At 47.1% G+C, this 16728-nt stretch overlaps 1 protein-coding gene across 11 annotated transcripts in view; it reads right to left on the reverse strand.

Moving 5' to 3' along the window:
* DEPDC5 (DEP domain containing 5, GATOR1 subcomplex subunit) overlaps window positions 1–16728 on the reverse strand; it is a 90568-nt gene that overhangs the window by 35067 nt on the left and 38773 nt on the right. For 8 of the 11 annotated variants that reach the window (XM_036823118.1, XM_036823116.1, XM_036823112.1 and 5 more), the window contains exons 25-30: window positions 9934–9999; window positions 6392–6575; window positions 6041–6201; window positions 2984–3101; window positions 2342–2509; window positions 205–424 (exon numbers count right to left, since the gene is read on the reverse strand). In XM_036823118.1, the coding sequence (XP_036679013.1) occupies window positions 205–424; window positions 2342–2509; window positions 2984–3101; window positions 6041–6201; window positions 6392–6575; window positions 9934–9999 (917 nt within the window). The remainder of the gene's footprint in view (window positions 1–204; window positions 425–2341; window positions 2510–2983; window positions 3102–6040; window positions 6202–6391; window positions 6576–9933; window positions 10000–16728) is intronic. The other 3 variants (XM_036823117.1, XM_036823113.1, XM_036823115.1) reach the window with 1 other exon arrangement.

Here is a 16728-nt window from a genome sequence, read left to right on the forward strand (position 1 = left end):
CAGAGGCGTGGCCCCAGCCGGGTGGCTGGCTGTGCACCCTCCCTTCACCCTGCGCTGGAGGAGAACCCACTGCTTTGGACTGAAGATAAATGCTGGGCAGCTGTGGAGTAAAGAAACTGGCTGGCGAGAGGCCCCAGACGCAGGAGGAGATGGTCCCTGCACCCCAGACCGGGCCCAGCCCCCAAGGGGTCCGTGGAGCCTCACCCGCATCATGCGATCGGAGCGGTGCCGCCGGCGGATCCGGTTTAGGCCCTCCACGAATCGGATGAAGCCATCCAGGAGCTGCCATTCCTCCTCGTCTGCCCGGGGCCTGTCCCCATAGATGTCACAGTGGGCCTCCCCCTCCGTGATGCGCTTGGTGGCGGTGACACAGGCCGGCAGCAGCAGGAAGCGGGTCCTCCAGAACTTCAGAGACTCGATTAAGCTACAGAGGGCCACAGGGGAAAAGGGGTGGTGGTGAGAAAAAGTAGATGATAAAAGCACCCCAGTAAGCATCCCATCTCAACACCCACGTCCCCGGGAGTGAGGGTGCGAGCGTCCATCCGCCCAGGAGCACGTGCTCATCTGATGCTGCATTTCACGCAGGCTGAGAGGGAAGAACTCCAAGGCTGCTTTTACTTTCTATCCCAGAGACATCAGAATGCTTCTGTGCACCCAGGCCCAGTGCCGCTGTGGCCTTTTATCATCACAACCATAAATCATGCATAAAAATGAAAAATTAAAAACAAGATGTCACAGGGAATTCCCTGGTGATCCAGTGGTTAGGACTCGGCACTTCCACTGCTGTGCGCCCAGGTTCAATCCCTGGTCGGGGAACTAAGATCCTGCATGCCTCACAGTATGGCCAAAAAAAATAAATAAAATAAAATAAAAACAAGACGTCACAAAGCTTTTATATATAGAATGGATAAACAACAAGGTCCTACTGTATAGCACAGAGAACTATATTCAATATCCTATGATAATAAAAAACAGTGAAATAATGCTATTTGCAGGGATATGGATGGCCCTAGAGATAGTCATACTGAGTGAAGTAAGTCAGAGAAAGACAAATATCATATGATATCACTTATATGTGGAATCTAAAAAAAAAATGGTACAAATGGACCTATTTATAAAATAGAAATTGAGTCACAGATGTAGAAAACAAACTTATGGTTACCAAGGAGGAAAGGGGCGGGGAGGGACAAATTGGGAGATTGGGATTGACATATACACACTACTATATATAAAACAGATAACTAATAAGAACCTACTATATAGCACAGGGAACTCTATTCAATACTCTGTAATGACCTATATGGGAATAGAATCTAAAAAAGAGTGAGTATATGTATATGTACAACTGATTCACTTTGCTGTACAGCAGAAGCTAACACAACATTGTAAATCAACTATACTCCAATAAAAAAAAAGAAAAAAAATCTATATTTATATGAAACCATCATATTGTACACCTTAAATATGTACAATTTTTGTCAATTATACCTCAATAAAGCTGAAAAAAGATTTTTTAAAAATCCTATGATAAACCATAATGGAAAAGAATACAAAAAAAAAAGAGTGTATATATGTGTATAACTGAACCACTTGGCTCGACAGCAGAAATTAACACAACTTTGTAAATCAACTAGACTTCAATTAAAAAAAAAAAAAGATGTCACAAGCAGTCAGGAAAATGTGAAGAGCACTGACATTCCACCAAAGAGCACATCTTGGGACTTCCCTTGTGGCACAGTGGTTAAAACTCCGCACTCCCATTGCAGGGGCCCAAGTTCGATCCCTGGTCAGGGAACTAGATCCCACATGCATGCCGCAACTAAGAGTTCACATGCCACAACTAAGGAGCCTGTGTGCGGCAACTATGGACCCGGAGAGCCACAACTAAGGAGCTCATGTGCTGCAACTAAAGAAGCCCGTCTGCTGCAACTAAGGAGCCCATGAACCACAACTAAGGAGCCCAGCTGCTGCAACTAAGAGCCGGTGCAACCATATAAATAAATAAATATTAAAAAAAAAAAGAGCACATCTTCACCAGGTTTTTTGCTGTTGTTTGTTGTTTCATGCGGTAAAATATACATAACAAAGTTTACCACTTTAATGATCTCTAAGTGCACAATTCAGCAGCATTCAGCACATTCACACTGCTGCGCAACCATCCACGTCCATCTCATCGCTGAGTTTTTAACCCAATGCAGATGTGCTTTTTCCCTCCACTTTCTTTTTCTTTTTTTTTTTTCTAAAACAGGCATCATTTTGCAATCAGGAGAAAGGACAGAGACATTAAAATACGGACACACGCAAGGCAGCAAGGATAGAAAGTGAAATCGGGGTCTCTGACCTGAAGTCCTCGGAGCCGGCAGAGCAGATGTACTGGTCTAAGTAATTCCACTTGTACTCCTCCAGCCGCTCGTGCGAGAATTCCACCCAACAGGAGACGAACTCCGAGTCTGAGTGGGAGGGGCAGAGGCTGTAGGTGTAGTGGATCTGGGCAGATTCGTAAGGGTACCTGAAAAACAAAGGGCGTGGCCTGAGGTCCAAACAAGGATCCCCCGCCTCCCCCCAAGTCTCCTGTACCTTTTCTGTCTCAAGACATTTAGCAGTATCCTTGGCACTCGACCCTCGACCACAGTAACCAAAACTCATCCCAGGGGACTGGTAATGGAGATTTCTCAGTTCTTCTTAAACTTTCTCATTCTTCTAGCCTCATACTCTTTATTTTTAATTGGCATGTTAAGACTCATGCTGAACATTATAAGCTGGATCAAATCCCTTTTGGAAGTAGGTGAGCTACAGCCATAAAGTACAACCCTAGAGAGCAAAACAGTAACTCCGAAAGAAAAACCAATTACTCAACCTCCTTGGTTTGAATTACGTGTTATACACATAATTCAGTATGTGGACAGTATGTGTTAGAAACATAACTTAGTAGTTGGACATAATTTAGGACAGAGCTGAAAACTTTAAATACCCAAGGACTCACTTGGGAAGGTATCGTGTCACTGTGATCATCTTATCCTTCAGTGTGACTTTGTGGAAAGTTCTGCCCATGCTCAGCCAGTACTGGTCTTCCTCCTCAGGGCGGTTTCGGGACACAAGGCCTAACAGGGAAAAAAATAAATAATTTCCTCCATCTGGTTGAGGGTCATTCCTTTAACAGGCAATTGCTTCTCTTCCATATAGATTTAGAAAAGGAGAAACAAAAGAGGCAACACTTTCTTTCCAGGGGCAGTTTCATGGAAAAGAAATATTCTTGGTTAAAAAAAAAAAAAAGTCCTGAAGTGGGCAGATTTTTCTGTTACTGAACCAGCCAGCAGGAGGTTAGAGCCTGGGGGTGCCTACAACAGCTGGCCGAACAGCCCAATGCCTTGTCCTCTGTGAAGGGAAGTTCCAGAGTAGATGTTAATTGACTAAAATGGAACTCCACTTCCCTAAGGCACAAGCTGCCACCTGGCATCTGAGGCCCTCAACCGCAGGGATGGCCAACCTAGCTTTTGGCCCTCAGCCCCCGTGACGCCCACACTGCGGCACGTTTCAGACTTAAAGGACCACCACGTTTCAGACTTATTTATTTGCTCGAATTTCCTTCTCCAAACATTTGTTCCTGTTGCTTCTTCTGCCTTCTCTTCCTGGGCGACCGTCGAAATCCTAGGGATCATTTAAGGTCACCATCAAATGCCACTTCCTCCAGAAAGCTATCAGACCCCATCAGCGGTGAATTCTACCCTGGATGCAGCTCTTTGTGTGTCTCTGTCTCACACCTTGACAAACCAAAAGTTCCAGGAGGCCAGGACCCAAATCTTGTTCGTCTTTGTATTTTCAGTAGCACCTGATAAAGTGCTATTTCAGAGAAAAGGAAGTAGGCAACCTGGACAGAGCCACTGACACGAAAAGCAGATTCATCCCACTGCTCCTGGGATAAGAACAAAATCCTTCACGTGGGCCTGTGCAGCCTGGGTCTCCTGACATCTCCGGCCACATTGCTGGCTTATTCCCAGTGCTCTCCACGCCGGTCTTCTTTTGGGTGCCCAGAAAGTCTCACGAGGTCTTCCAGCCAACAGGGCCTTTGCACATACTAACCCTGCTGCCTGGCATGCTTGGCCCACCTGTTCCTGCCCTCCACTCCTCTCTCACTAAAAACTCCTGCATCTGTTTCAGGTACAGCAGCAGCTCAAACATCAACTCCTCAAAGAAGCCGCCCCTGACTCTCCAGACCAGATCAGGTCCTGTATTAAATATTCTCGCAGCCCTCTGATTTTTCCCTCACGGTCTTTATTGCAACGTGGAATTGTATATCATAGTTTGACTAATGTTATTTTCCCCCACAGAGCAGAAGCTTCAAAAATACTAATGAGGACTTCCCTGGTGGCACAGTGGTTAAGAATCCGCCTGCCAGTGCAGGGGACACGGGTTCGATCCCTGGACCAGGAAGATCCCACATGTGGCAGAGCAACTAAGCCCGTGCGCCTCAACTACTGAGCCTGCACTCTAGAGCCCGCATGCCACAACTACTGAAGCCCACACGCTCTAGGGCCTGTGCTCCACAACAAGAGAAGCCACCGCAATGAGAAGGCTGTGCACCGTGACGAAGAGTAGCCTCTGCTCGCCACAACTAGAGAAAGCCCGCGTGCAGCAATGAAGACCCAACACAGCCAAAAAAAAAATACTAATGAACGAATGAATGAACACAGTCATATATTCTTCAAGGCACACTGTCGTACACCAGGCACAGTGGTTTCCGTGGTGGAGGACAACAAGATGCAGCTGAAATCACCCTGGCACTCAGAAAGGTTACTATTCAGTAGAGTCTATAATGTGCGAAGAAGGCATCACGTGATACATATCACAAGGGGCTTTTAGAGAAAATCCAGAGGGAATCCAAAGCTTTGTTGTGAACAACAGGGCCTGGACTGGAGGACTGCTAAGCTCCCATTAACAGGTCCACACTTCTTTGATCCTCTAACCAGAGGAGCTTTTTTATTTTTGGTTGCATTGGGTCTTCATTGCTGCGCACGGGCTTTTCTCTAGTTGCGGTGTGCGGGCTTCTCATTGTGGTGGCTTCTCTTGTTGCGGAGCACGGGCTCTAGGCTAGTGGGCTTCAGTAGTTGCAGCATGCAGGCTCAGTAGTTGTGGCTCCGGGCTCTAGAGCGCAGGCTCAGTAGCTGTGGCACATGGGCCTAGCTGCTCCGTGGCATGTGGGATCTTCCCGGAACAGGCTCAAACCCGTGTCCCCTGCATTGGCAGGCAGATTCCTAACCACTGCGCCACCAGGGAAGTCCCCAGAGGAGCTTTAATGAAGCCAAAGATGGCCTGAGGTTTGGTGCTGGCTGGTTAGGGAGCAGGGGAGCTCATTAGCTACAAGGAGGAAGCAGGGGACTAACAGATGCTCAGTGATGGTTCCAGGAAGTGACTGCCGGTGTGTGGTTCCAGGCCCCTGCACGTAATTCTCGCTGCCTGACTTGTTTCAGAGGAGCCCTCCAGAGCCCAGCTCTGACTCAGCTGGCGCCACTGAGTCTCTGCCACTCACTAGCCTCTGCCACTCACGGACAAACCATCCCGGCTTCAAGTCTCTGAGCTGCAGTGACAAACAAGAGAAGATGAATCCAGAATGGGACAAACAAAAACAAAAACAACAAGTTTAAACTTGAGGTTCAGGTAACATGAGAAGACCTCCTGTGTCAGGCACTGTGTGAGAAATAAACCCAGGCTCCTGGGTCTGGAGTATTCACCCTGTAATTTGACAGCTCAGCCCCTGCTTGGCTGCCTGGGACCCCGAGGTACTGCTCAAGCCAGGCTGGAACTTCCTGAACTTGGTCATACCCTCTCCCTTAAAAGGAGAGTTGGAGATTAAAGAGAGTTTTAAGATAACTCTGAACCCAGTGGAGAGTTTAATTCTCATGTAAAGTTAGATTTAGAAGGGAAAAAAAATGTGTGTTGAAAGACAATGACTCCTAAATGTATGTATTCCCTACTATCTTGAGAACCTGCTTGCACAAACTTAGTAGAGAAGAGAAACTACAGTCCAAAGAGAACAGCTCACCACGGCCATAGAGCGGGCTGCTGCTGAGTGGGGGCGGGCCAGCGGGGCTGGGCTGCTGCGCCCTGGGCTGCACGATGATTTGGTAGCCCTGCATGAGCCGCTGGCAGACGAACTCCTCAAACACCTGCTGAGCTGTCATCTGCACACCCTCCTCGTCCCTCCTGAAAAGACAGACGGCTGTTCACAGGACATTCCTGGCCCGGGGCCGTGTGACACTCAGAGTCCCTGGGTCCTTGGCTTCATCCCCACGAGCCAGCCCTGATGACCCTTCCGTGGTGGTACGTGAAACTAACGATTTGTAAACCAGTCTTGGGAGAAACAAAAACTGCGCGCCTTTCCTCTGCCACCGACCTGTCGATGTCGGCCTCTGGGAGGAGATCGTAGCAGCCCTCTGTGTAGTCGTTCTGCAGGCCCTGGCGGTCGGGGAAGTAGTCCGTGGTGAGGGGGAGGCACGCCGGAGTGGTGAGAGACTTCCAGTCCACGCCAACTGTGCAACAGAAGCCTGGCACTACAGGGGGAGCAGACAGCGTCAGAACTGCCTCGTGTGAACAGGGAGGAAGGTACGTGTGGTCACCAGGCAGGTGTAGGATGGCGGGGGGGAGGGGGGATGGGGGGAGGGACGAAGGGAGGGGGAAGGAGAAAGTAGGTGGTGACAGGTGATAAAATTGCCAGGAAAGGGGTGGGGGGGGGGAGAAAGAGAGAGAAACAGAGGCTGTTAGATAATGCAGTGCTTATCCAATCCCATCATGCAAATGGGATGCACAGCCGATACTTTTCATTTTCTGCTGATCACGAGCTACAGCCGCAATGCCAGTGAGGTTACCGCAGGTCAGGCCAGGCCAGGCAGTTACACATCGAAGCAAATCAACATTCCGAGACTGGAAGAGAGGCTCAAGCTGGAAGCCTCCCCTGGGCTGATGGAGGGGCTGGATGGGGAGAGGAGGAGAGCGCAGCCGGATTTTGGAGCCGGATTTTGGAGCGAATAGCACACGGGAGCAGAATTCAGGATTGCAAAAAATAAGTCACAGATCCAAAAGGGTAGGAAGAGGAATCAAGGAAGGATGTCTGGGAGTTACAAGGCCGGAACTTTAGGAGACAGGGTTTAACAATCTAGAAATGAAAGCTGCCATCAGTAGAGTGGGCCCGACCACACGGGTCTGTCCAAAACCGCCTGCTCTTTGGGTAAAGCAGGGTTTCTCCACCTCGGGGCATGAAGGCTATTCTAGACCAGATAACTCTGTTGTGGGGGCTGTCCTGGGCATTGTAGGATGTGAGCAGCATCCCTGGTCCCTACTCACTAGATGCCAGTGACATCTTCTGGTTGTCAAAACCAAAAATGTCTGCAGACATGACCAAATGTGCCCTGAAGTGCAAAATATTCCCCGGTTGAGAATCAGAGTTAAAGTAATGGGGCGGTTATCTCTCTAAGTCATTTAAGTGAAAATTATTTGTCAAATCTCCATGCGAGGGAGCAACGAGCAACAGAAACACTCCATGCCTCTGCCTCTGCATTCCCAGTGAGACCCTCATGCACCTCACTTCTCGTGGTGCCCTGCGGCTTACCGCGTGCTGTACCCCCTCACGTCACCTCCTCTGAGCAGGTGTGGAGGCATCATCGGCCCCTTTAAACACCTGGCCGAGCCGAACCCACCAGAGGTCACAGGGCCAGAAGCCACTCTGCTCAGGGATCTTTCCTCCATACCGTGACCGACACACACCACCCAGGGCAACAGAGCCTCCCTGAGCCCGGAGTTAGGGGACAAGAAGGGGATTGCACCCTGAGTCCCAGCAGGAAACATGCCCTGTGTGGCAGCCCTGCTTTGGGGAAGATGACTTGACCTGCAACAGGCCTAACTCCACGGTCTCCACTCCAGGTCCTGGGGTGACTTTTGGTTGGTTGGTTTGAATTTTATTTTATTGTGGTAAGAACACTTAGCATGAGATCTACCATCTTAACAAATTTTTAAGTGTAGCGGAGGGTAGGGTGAGGCGGGGTGGGATGAATTGGGAGAATGGGATTGACATATATACACTAATATGTATAAAATAGATAACTAATAAGAACCTGCTGTATAATAAATAAACAAATAAAATTTAAAAAAACAAACAAAAACAACAACAACAACAAAATTTGTAAGTGTCCAATTCAGTATTGTTAACTGAGGAGAGTGCCGAGCAGCAGGTCTCCAGAACTTACTCATCTCTCAGGACTGAAGCTTTACGCCCACCAATCAGCAAACCACCCCCCACTGCCCACCTTCCCACAGGCCCCAGGCAATCACCACTCCACTCTCTGAGTATATGAGTTTGACTCATTACAGGCCTTGTTAACTCCTTAATATTTCAAGAACTCAAAACGCAGCCAAGGGGGAAGGGGGGAGGGAGAGGGATGGACTGGGAGTTTGGGGTTGGCAGATGCAAACTATTACATTTAGGATGGATAAACGACAAGGTCCTAATGTATAGCACAGGGAACTATACTCAGTCTCCTGTGATAAACTATAATGCAAAAGAATATGGAAAAAAAAAGTCTATATGTGTATAACCAAGTCACTTTGCTGTACAGCAGAGACTGGCACAATGTTGTAAATCAACTAGACTTCAGTTAAAAAATAAATAAATAAATAAAATAAAATAAAAAAACACACAGCCCACGATAACCTAGTTAACACCCCAATTCCCCATAGGGCAGACGAGGGATGAATTTGTTCACACTTCTTGGTTAGAACCAGCAGCAGAAGGTGGGCACACAATGCAGCCCCCGTGGGGAGGCCAGAGACAGAGGACACTCTATCACTGTGCCTTCTTACATCGTTCTGGCCGTCACCAGCTTCCTGACCCTCAGGGATTATAAAAACCTTTTAGAAATGGTGTCTGCGGGCACACACTGAGATACGGAGAATTCAAACCCCGTGGTGAGAAAAGCTCCCAATTCTTAGCTTGATGATGTTCTTTTCATGGGTAAAAGGTCTGTGTGGTCTCTTTTCTACCTCCAGTATCTTCAGGCCCTGCAGAGGCCTCTGAGGAGGTCCCACCTCAGAATCATTCAGTTAACAGTAATAAACACAGATGACAAAATCCAGTGCTGGGGTTGTAGAGAAGAAACAGGCTAATCTATTCAGGGCTGGCAGCTTTCTAGAAAATAATCAATCTGCCAACTATTCTTTGGAATATATTCCGAGGATCTGAACCAAGAGAAAAAAACACACCCACTGCACCATGCATTATATGCTAAAAAACTAGAAATCACCCAAATGGCCACCATTAAGGCATGATTATCCAAAGCACGATTTAATAATGTGTTTGATATTGCCATGAAAAATGACCAGTATGCCGGACCTGGAGAAGTAGTGAAATGATTGTTAAGTTACTTAAAAGTGGGGATAAAAAGACTCGGTGATGTACATATATCCACTGGTCACAGTGAAGTAAAGCAAAGTCGATCAAGCAGTAGAATTTTTTTTTTCTGGTCTTTTGCTATTGTTGATATTTAGATGTTCAGCTATTTCAATAGACAAGGATGATCAAAGCAAATGCAACCCAGACAAACACTTCCAACTACAGGGATGTAAACAGTTTCAGGTCTTATTCCTTCCTACCTCTCCCCAGAGCCATCGTTAAGCATTTGAGAGCCAAGGCCAGCTTTGGGAATTCCGCTACCCTTCCTGTGTGGCCCCGAATCACATTCCAGAACAGGTCATTTGGCCTCCCTGCCGCTCATGTTCCATCGGAGAGGCTGCAGAGTCTCCCCTCTCCCTTCACCACTCGGAGACGTGTGAACTTCCAGACCATTCTCTTCGCACAGGGCTCCCTCTTGCTCCCCCTGTGCCTTGACCACCCACCCCACGCCCCCACCTCCCTGCCACCTTCCCCCGTCAGCAGGCCCCTCTTACTTGGGTCTGGAGAGGTAGAAACACTGTCCTCTAAAGAATCCTTATTCTGGGTCCTAGGATTCATACCTGTGGAAAGATGAAAAGAATCTGTGTCAGTGAGACTCATTCTGCAAAAAAAGTTCCGACCAGTTATGGTTTAAAAAAAAGCCCCAAACTGTAGCTAAAAATAAAAAACCAAGTACAAATTCTGTGTTGAGTATCTCCAACAGCACAAAAGAATCCATCAAAGAAAAATGAGCAATCTAAAGTTCGGGAAGGAGCCAGAACTTTACTCTGAGGTTATCAATACTGTTCACCTAATGGGACCTTTAGTGCACATGCACAAAAGCAAACAGCAACCCACCACTTAGAATAAGAAACGGGACGAATTTCAAAGTCATTTCAACTAATTAGAGCAACCTTTAGCAAACACAAGATGACCTATTTAAATTTAGTCCACTTAACAGTCATCCTCTGAAATTTTCTTTCCTGAATCATGGCTTCCTGGAATATGACACAGGACATCAAAACTCACTACTGCAAGAGAAAAGCAATGATTTTGCCTGTAACTGGGCTGAAAGGAAAAACAGAGAGTCTTTGAAATGCAACTTATTGACTGAAAAGTAATAGAACTAATTTCAAAACACACATATCAATATTTAAAAGTCCCTTTCAAAACGCATTTACTAGGGAATTCCCTGGCAGTCCAGTGGTGAGAACACTGCGTTTTCACTGCCAAGGGCACGGGTTCAATCCCTGGTTGGGGAACTAAGATCCCAAAAGCCGCGCATTTACATTTACTAGAAAATTAGGATAGGACTGGAAAGATCCTCACGAAACTGTCAACAGTGGCTATCTCCTAGAAGAAAGCTGGAAGAAGTGGTGGGAGGGAAAGGAGATCTTGGGCTTTTTACTGTAAATACTTTCGTGTCAGCTGAGTCTTTTATAACAAGAACAAATACTTACAAATCCCTTGTGAAATTTTTGAAAGGACAAGTTACAACCTGTGAGAAAGTATTTGCAAATCGCACCTCTGGCAGAGGACGTGTATCCAGAACATATAAAGAACTCTAAAAACTCCAGAGCAGGAGAACAACCTGATGAGGAAATGGGCAAAAGATATGGACACACATCCAGAAGGCACGTGAAAAGATGCTCAATGTCATTAGTCATTAGAGAAATGGCAAATCAGAAGTTGGGTGGGATACCTCTGCACCCGGGTCTCTTGGGATGGCTAGAAGGACTGCTCACGCCAAGTGCTGACCAGGATGTGCAGCAACAGAAACCCTTATCCACTGATTGTAGGAATGCAAAATGGCGCACCGCTTTGGAAAACAGTTTTGCAGTTTCTTTAAAGGTTAAACATATATTGACCATTTGACCCAGCAATCCCACTCCTAGGAATTCATCTAAGAGAAATGAAAATTGATGTTTACACAAAAACCTGTTATGTAAGTTATGTAAGTGTGGCTTTATTCACAACCCAAAGGCCTTCCAACTGGTGAAGGGATAAACTAATACATCCATACAATGGAATACGATATGGCAATAAAAAGTACTGAACATGACTTTGGATGCCGGCAACAACTTGGATGAATCTCGAATTATGCTCAGTGAAAGAAGCCAGACTCAGAAGGCTCCATGTTGTATGATTCCATGTGCAAGACTTGCTGGGAGAGACTAAAGGGACAGAGAACAGATCAGTGGTTGCCAGGGGAGGAGGGAGGGATTGAGTACAAAGAAGCAGCACAAAGAATCTGAGGGGTAATGGAAATGTTCTGTATCTTGATGTCTTTGTTGGTGGTTATGACTCTATGCATTTGTCAAAACGCATAGAACTGTACACTAAAAAGAGTGAATTTTACTCTATGTAAATTTAAAAGTAAATAATTTTTTTTTTAATTCAGAAAGATGATGTCACTTGGCCAAAACAATTTTAGAACTTCTTTTTTAGAGCTGCCTTCAGTAGATTTTTAAAAATTACTAGCCATCGGGCTTCCCGGGTGGCGCAGTGGTTGAGAATCTGCCTGCCAACGCAAGGGACACGGGTTCGAGCCCTGGTCTGGGAAGATCCCACATGCCACGGAGCGACTAGGCCCGTGAGCCACAATTGCTGAGCCTGCGCGTCTGGAGCCTGTGCTCCGCAACAAGAGAGGCCGCGATAGTGAGAGGCCCGCGCACCGCGATGAAGAGTGGCCCCCGCTCGCCACAACTAGAGAAAGCCCTCGCACAGAAACGAAGACCCAACACAGCCATAAATAAATAAATAAATAAAATTAAAATGAATATCACCTTTAAAAAAAAAAAATTACTAGCCATCATAATAAGAAGATACAATCTATTAAGTCAGAAAAATAACACTGCTTCATTTTATTCAAACCCACACTAAGAGGCAGATGTGAGGTAGGTGTTATCCCTTTTCCACAGATAAAGAAACTGAGGCACAGAAAAGTTAAGTAACTAACTGAAGATCACACAGTAAGGAAGTGACACCTGCATTTAGACTCTTTCTGTGCAACTCTACAGATGCTTTATTTCCTGACTATCCAAATGGGGCACCAGTTTTCAGCTACTGAAAACGTTATCTGTTCTCTGTCAACAGCCAAAAGCCATTTGGAGCTAAATTTTCTGAAAAAGCTAGCTTGACCGACAGCATCCATTTTCACACAAACACAAAGCATAACAAAGAAGAAGCAATGGGGTAGATTTTCTTGTCTGGCCTGAGAACTGGTATGAAGGCAATTACAAAACCGGCATTCTCCGAGCGATGCGAGCAATAGGAGAATTACTAATACATCGCCTCATGGGTTTGGATTCTAAATTTCATCATTAGAGCACCTTTTTTTTTTTTTTAAACCCAATCCAGACTTCATCTATGAGAACTGAAATTCTTACCCTCATAAAGAAACAGTTCAACTTAAGAATTGTGTGAGCAATTGTTTGCGTTCAAAGAGGCAACCCATCAAAGGGTTCTCGGAGCACCTTTGGCTTCTAGGCCCAGAGCAGACCTGCCCATCTCTAAGGGATAAAGCATGTTCAGTCTTTTGTGCCTCCCCTGTCTTCCGTCCCCAAACACATTTTATTTGAAAGAAATGAAAAGAATTTAAAGAATTTGAAGAAATAAATATTTTAAAGGCTTCTTCGAAGCTACTTTCACAGTTTCCTTACAGCTCAAGCCCAGCACACAGCCTCTCCCTGCAGCTCTGCCTCTGAGGCTCAGCTTTAGGCCCGCAGACTCACCACTGGCATGTGAAGAACCCAACGACCTGGGAGGGCAGGGGGGAGACCTCCTGGGTGGGCGGCTCTGCTCCAACCCAACATTTGGGAATGAACCTCTCTCTCAAAGTTGAAAGTCAGACACACCACTCGGGGAGCCAATGCTCAGAAGAGCCAACTCAGCTCTGTCTCTTTTGATAGCTGTTCGGAGTCAAGAAGTGTGAATGTGTTCTCTGGTTGCTAACGTTCGGCCAAAAAAGGTAATCTGTGTGGGGCCTTTGGGGCTGCTTCCAGGGGACACCTGTGCCTGGGGCAAGTCACTTCTTCTCTCTGGGCTACAGAGATGGTACTTCCCCACAAACACCCAGCCTGGCCTGGATGAGTAACTCTGTGCGCTCTGATTTAGTTTGCCTGGTAGCTCTCGGGCCAAACCTGCTGCACATACCTAATACTCAACACAAACACCAAGTTGCAGATTCTGAGTCCCGATGGTAAAGAGAAAGAAAACTTGGCATCCACTGATTTTCTTTATCAAAATTCTCTAGCACAGTTACCCCCATCAGGGGGATGACACTAACAAGTCTTATAAACGGGTGCCCAGTTAAAGAAACAGAGGGATAAACGCTGCCTGCCCAGACCCACCAACAACCTGGTTCCTGCTGGGCAGCACAGGGCCAGGGGGGAAACCCGCAGAGATGCCAGCCCTGTGAATCACAACTCACCTATGAGTCAGGTCCAAATGCAGGCGAAATCGGAGTCACGCCTGCATGCCTGCACATGGTGCAAACCGCCAAGGCCAGGAGGCAGAGGTGGGTCACAGATGAGGTTTTCCCGTTTCTCTTCCATTTTTTAATGAGCGAAATGTTCATTAGTTTTGTTTCGGCCCCCACTTTGTCCCCAGACAAGGACCCGATGTGATAATTTTGCCCTTAAGGAACCCGATCTACTTCTGATCCTTCAACAACTCTGTGAGGCAGGCAGGCAGGTGAAGATCTTTATGTCCATTTCATGATCTAACTTCTATTTTCCAAGGGTCACTCTGAACCACTATGCTGAAAATAAACTCTACGGAAGGGCAAAGGGAGGAGGCTGAGAGACCAGTTAGCAGGCCACTGCAACAATCCAGGTGAAAGATGAAGGCTTCTTGGGTTGGGCTATGACTGGTGGAAGTGATGAGACATGCTAAGATTCTGGATATACCTGAAGGTAGATCTGACGGTAACTGGTCATTGCACATGGTAATACAAATTAGAATGATTTTCCCTAATTTCTCTCTGTGGCTAGCTGACATAATTGATCAAGAAGTACAAGAGCAAAGACTAGAGTCAGTTCCCACGCGAGGCCAGTGCTAAACCACCTTCCCATGAGCCCTGGCCCCTTAATTTTTTTTTCTAATTAATTAATTTATTTATTTATCTTTGGCTGCGCTGGGTCTTCGTTGCTGCACGCGGGCTTTCTCTAGTTGTGGCAAGTGGGGGCTACTCTTCGTTGCAGTGTGCGGGCTTCTCATTGCGGTGGATTCTCTTGCTGAGGAGCATGGGCTCTAGAGCACAGGCTCAGTAGTTGTGGCGCACGGGTTTAGTTGCTCTGCAGCATGTGGGATCTTCCCAGACCAAGGCTCGAACCTGTGTCCCCTGCATTGGCAGGCGGATTCTTAACCATTGCACCACCAGGGAAGTCCCAGCCCTGGCCCCTTAGAAAACACATGCTCCTGGTCACAAAGGGACTGGGCAAGGGTAAGGATGACCCTGTTTAACTATATCGCCCTGACTGGAGAAAGAACCCAAGGAGCCGACACCTGCTCTAAGAAGCTAAACACTGTAGGACATATTTACGAATTGATAGCTCGTATACCAATTAAACAGAATAATTTTGTGGGCTGTTCAAATGCTGTCATTCTGGCAGCTTGGTTTTAGAAGTATAAATGTCTTGTCAATAAACACACTAAACACTGTGAGGAGAAGATAAATAAAGATAAGCTCTTTCAGTCTAGTGGAGAAGCAGACGCAGAAACAAACAGTGGGACCGGGATATGCCAAGTGTACAACTGCGTCTGGAGCTACGTGGAAATGTGCCTCACACCTCCTGGGAGGGCGCGGGGGGAAGCAAAACCACCAGGGAGGGCTCCAAGGAGGAGGTGTTGTTGGAGCTGATCCATAAAGACCAAGTGGATGTTTACAAGGCAGAATCAGGGGTTGAAGATAAAGGAAAAAGCATATTCTGTAGATGGACTAGTCTATGCACAGAAACATCAGGACAAAGATCTTCTGAGAAGCCACGACAACAGCTGGAATATAAACTGTGTTCATCTAATAAGAGTAATGACAACAACAGCTCTTGTTTGCTGAGTGCTCACCATGCGTGCCAGGCACTGTCCTTAGCGCTTTGCGTGGATTATTATCACACTTAATACTCAACCCTCCTCACAGATGAAGAAACCGAGGTACAGAGCAGTTAAGTACCTGGCCCAAGGGCCTCGCCGCTCTTTAGAGGTGGAGTCAGGACTCATGTCCTAAGATTCCAGAGCCTGTGTTCTTCCCACATGCAGGGCTACGTGGGAGTGGAGGCAGGTGAAGGTGTAAAGGCAGGTGGGGCCCAGGTGACGACAGGCACTACAAGCTGTGAAGAACCACTAAATGGTTCATATGTGGGACAGAGAGGGTGATCAGACCAGACCTGCATTTGGAAATGGCTCATTGGTGACAGTACAGGAGATGGATCGGAGGGGACACGAACAGAGCAGGAGGATGATTTGAAGGCTACGGTGACAATCCTGGCCAGAAATGACATGGGTCTGAAACAAAGCAACAGCGGTGAGAATGGAGAATGTGGCCCAGAGTCAGAGAAGGAGAGGCAGGTGGGCAGGCGGGGGGGACAGCAAGACGTGAGCTCAGCTGCCGGTAATTAAGGATGAGTTAGCCAGGAGTCATCCAGGTGGGGAGCCCATCAGGTAGATGGATCTATGACTCAGGAGCCCAACAGGGAGAAGGTGAGCCCGAGGTGCAGGGGGCAGCAACCGCTTTCCCAATGCGTGTGCACCAGGGAACTCTTAGCTCAGAGGCCTCCAGGATGGTGTCATTTGAGGATCTTCCACACCAATCGCTGAATAAGGATTCTTTGCAACTTCCCGCTTTTCCCCAGACCAGATTGTAAAATTCCAAGACTCGTCTTCTGAGGAATCATCTGGTCTACGTGAGCTACCCACCCCAGGCCCGGAAGCACTCCACGACCACTGTGGGCAAATCCCAGTGCTGTTACCACCTGAGCCCATGGTTCCCCAGCTTCAGGTCACCAGGAAACTTGCTCAAAGTGTGGTCCCATGAGCCCCAGAGCAGCCCTCCTTGGTACAACTTGACCCCAAACAGCCGGGAAGGTCAAACTCTGGGTTCCTATAAAATGGCTCCTTCTTTTAGCAAAACAATAGAAACATTGCCTTTAGCATATTCTGAAGGTACTTTAAAAGAGTCTGGTAGCCAAGTAACATTTTTAGTCCCCTGAGTACAGGGATAAAAAGTATCTTATTCATCCCCAAATTTTTATTCAATTTGTTTCCCCATTCAAAATGAATGACAGAAAAGATGCACTAGAAATAGGAAGGAA

This window comes from Balaenoptera musculus, chromosome 14, assembly GCF_009873245.2.
Source record: "Balaenoptera musculus isolate JJ_BM4_2016_0621 chromosome 14, mBalMus1.pri.v3, whole genome shotgun sequence".
Lineage (NCBI taxonomy): Eukaryota > Metazoa > Chordata > Mammalia > Artiodactyla > Balaenopteridae > Balaenoptera > Balaenoptera musculus.